At 37.9% G+C, this 2122-nt stretch overlaps 1 protein-coding gene across 1 annotated transcript in view; it reads left to right on the top strand.

Annotated features, from left to right (window-relative positions):
* The window catches only part of LOC107092351 (sodium/potassium-transporting ATPase subunit alpha-2-like), an 88946-nt gene that overhangs the window by 65895 nt on the left and 20929 nt on the right, over positions 1–2122 (top strand). The window contains exon 18 of the mRNA XM_015386792.1: positions 21–179. Within this exon, the coding sequence (XP_015242278.1) occupies positions 21–179 (159 nt within the window). The remainder of the gene's footprint in view (positions 1–20; positions 180–2122) is intronic.

Raw genomic sequence — 2122 nt, 5'->3', positions numbered from 1 at the left:
CTTCTTCTGTTTATGCACAGGTCGTCTCATCTTTGATAACTTAAAGAAGTCCATCGCTTACACCTTGACCAGCAACATCCCAGAGATCTCCCCCTTCCTCGTGTTCATTATCGCTAGCGTTCCTCTTCCTCTGGGAACCGTCACCATTCTCTGCATCGACCTGGGAACTGACATGGTGAGTACTGCAAGAAGAAAGGATTCCTATACTGGAGCTCATTTGTTTTCTGCTATTTAAAATCTGCAAGGTTATGCTTTTCTATGTTTATATCTTTCTTTTCAGTGTGACTTTATTGCAATTTTATAGCTCTAATATATAATTACAACTAACATAGAGTTTTATATTCATCTCTTTTTACTAAATTATCCTATAATTGTTGTTAATTTTAGGAGAGCCTCATTAAAAGGGTGCTAATTGTAAGAATGTTGCATAGCTGCAGGCAATGTAAAGGTGACATTAGGGGAAATTGCGTTACTTGGTGTCAGATATGATGGCCTCGAGGTAAAAAAAGAGCAACTGTTTGGTTTAATTTGCTCTTTCTATCAGTGAGGGAAATTTGCTTTTTGGCTTTGCGCCGACGTCCATTTGTTGGAGCAGAACAAAGGCCGAGTGACACTCACATGCAGATTTACATTTCACAGGCCTGCCATTTCCAGATGCCAGTCTCTGCTTTTGTATTTCCAGTTGCAACAAAGAGAGTTGCTGGCATGCTGCTTGCCTGAGGGGCGTAATCCATCATTACAGAAAGAAAGGAATCGCAGAATAAAATATTCAGACAAACTTATGTGCTCATTATATTAATTCTTACATTTTGTCAGCTATCAAAACAAACGTAGGCAGCAGAAAATGGTACATCCTACTAACCTGAAGATAAAAGTCAGAACGTAGATATTTTTGAATTTCTGCATTTTGGACAAAAAAAGCATTTCAAGTCTGACAAATTATAGTGCCTTAGAAAAGTTACTGATAGTTATTGTTTTTACATTTTCAGATATTACGAATATAAAATTTATGTTTCCATCCATCCATCCATCCATCCATCCATCCATCCATCCATCCATCCATCCATCCNTGACAGATAGATTTCTGCCATTCATTTTTCTGTCCTTTCTAAGCTGATTTAAGTTTTAATCCTTAGCCAAATCTAGCACATGTAAGGAAAAAAAAACAGGTAAAAGTGTTTTCATTTACATCAGATTCATTATATTTTCTGGAGAGTGAACTCCACTAGACTAAATGCTGAAATTGATTGAGAAGGCCCCTCAGAAAAATGTGTGTTTAAAGGTGTGCAGATCTGGTTATGTAACCAGAATGTTATACTTTTTGGTTTAGTTTTCTTTTAAACATCTATGATTTTACAGGATATATGCAACTCAGTACATAGAGCTCAATCAGACCTGAACCTTCAGAGGCACATAAAACACAGTAACCAAGTCAAAATCTATTACCTAAAGAAAAGTTCCAGGACTTAAAAACTAATGTCTCAGCAGGCTCCAGAAAAACTAATTTACATCCATCCGTTTTCCGTAAAGCTTATCCCAAGTGGGGTGGTGATCGGTGCTGGTGCCTATCTCCAGCTGTCTACGGTCGAGAGGCAGGCTACACCTTGGACAGGTTGCTAGTCCATCGCAGGGCAACACAGAGACAAACAACCATTCACACACTCACATTAAAAACCCAACACCTAAAAACACGACTCTTTGGGTAAATGGCTTCTCTAAAAATAAGTTTATTTAGGTAGAATGATTACTCTAATGGTGTCTTCACAGATCTGCATAAAAACAGATCAGATGACTGCAGCTGATCCAGAGTGCTGCAGCCCGCATACTGAAAAAACTATCACCCCATTTCTTAGTCTGACTTACAATTTCTTACAATGGGTTCCCATTTCTCAGAGATCAGACTTTAAAATTTGTTAGTATAGAAATAACTGAATGGCTTTGCTAAAAAAAAAATAAAAATAAAAATCCAATACAGAATTGCTGTTAGTATCTCATCATCCCAGGAACCCTAGGTTTGTCCTGCTCAGGTCTGCCCTGCATACCTAGAACTAGAACCAAACATGACAAAGCAGTTCTTAGTCCAATAATCTGGATCAATTTTCTTCTTCTGTTTATGCACAGG

Source organism: Cyprinodon variegatus, unplaced genomic scaffold (assembly GCF_000732505.1).
Source record: "Cyprinodon variegatus isolate N-32 unplaced genomic scaffold, C_variegatus-1.0 Scaffold17, whole genome shotgun sequence".
Lineage (NCBI taxonomy): Eukaryota > Metazoa > Chordata > Actinopteri > Cyprinodontiformes > Cyprinodontidae > Cyprinodon > Cyprinodon variegatus.
The sequence above is the reverse complement of the archived record's forward strand: the minus strand, read 5'-3'. Positions and strand labels throughout refer to the sequence as shown.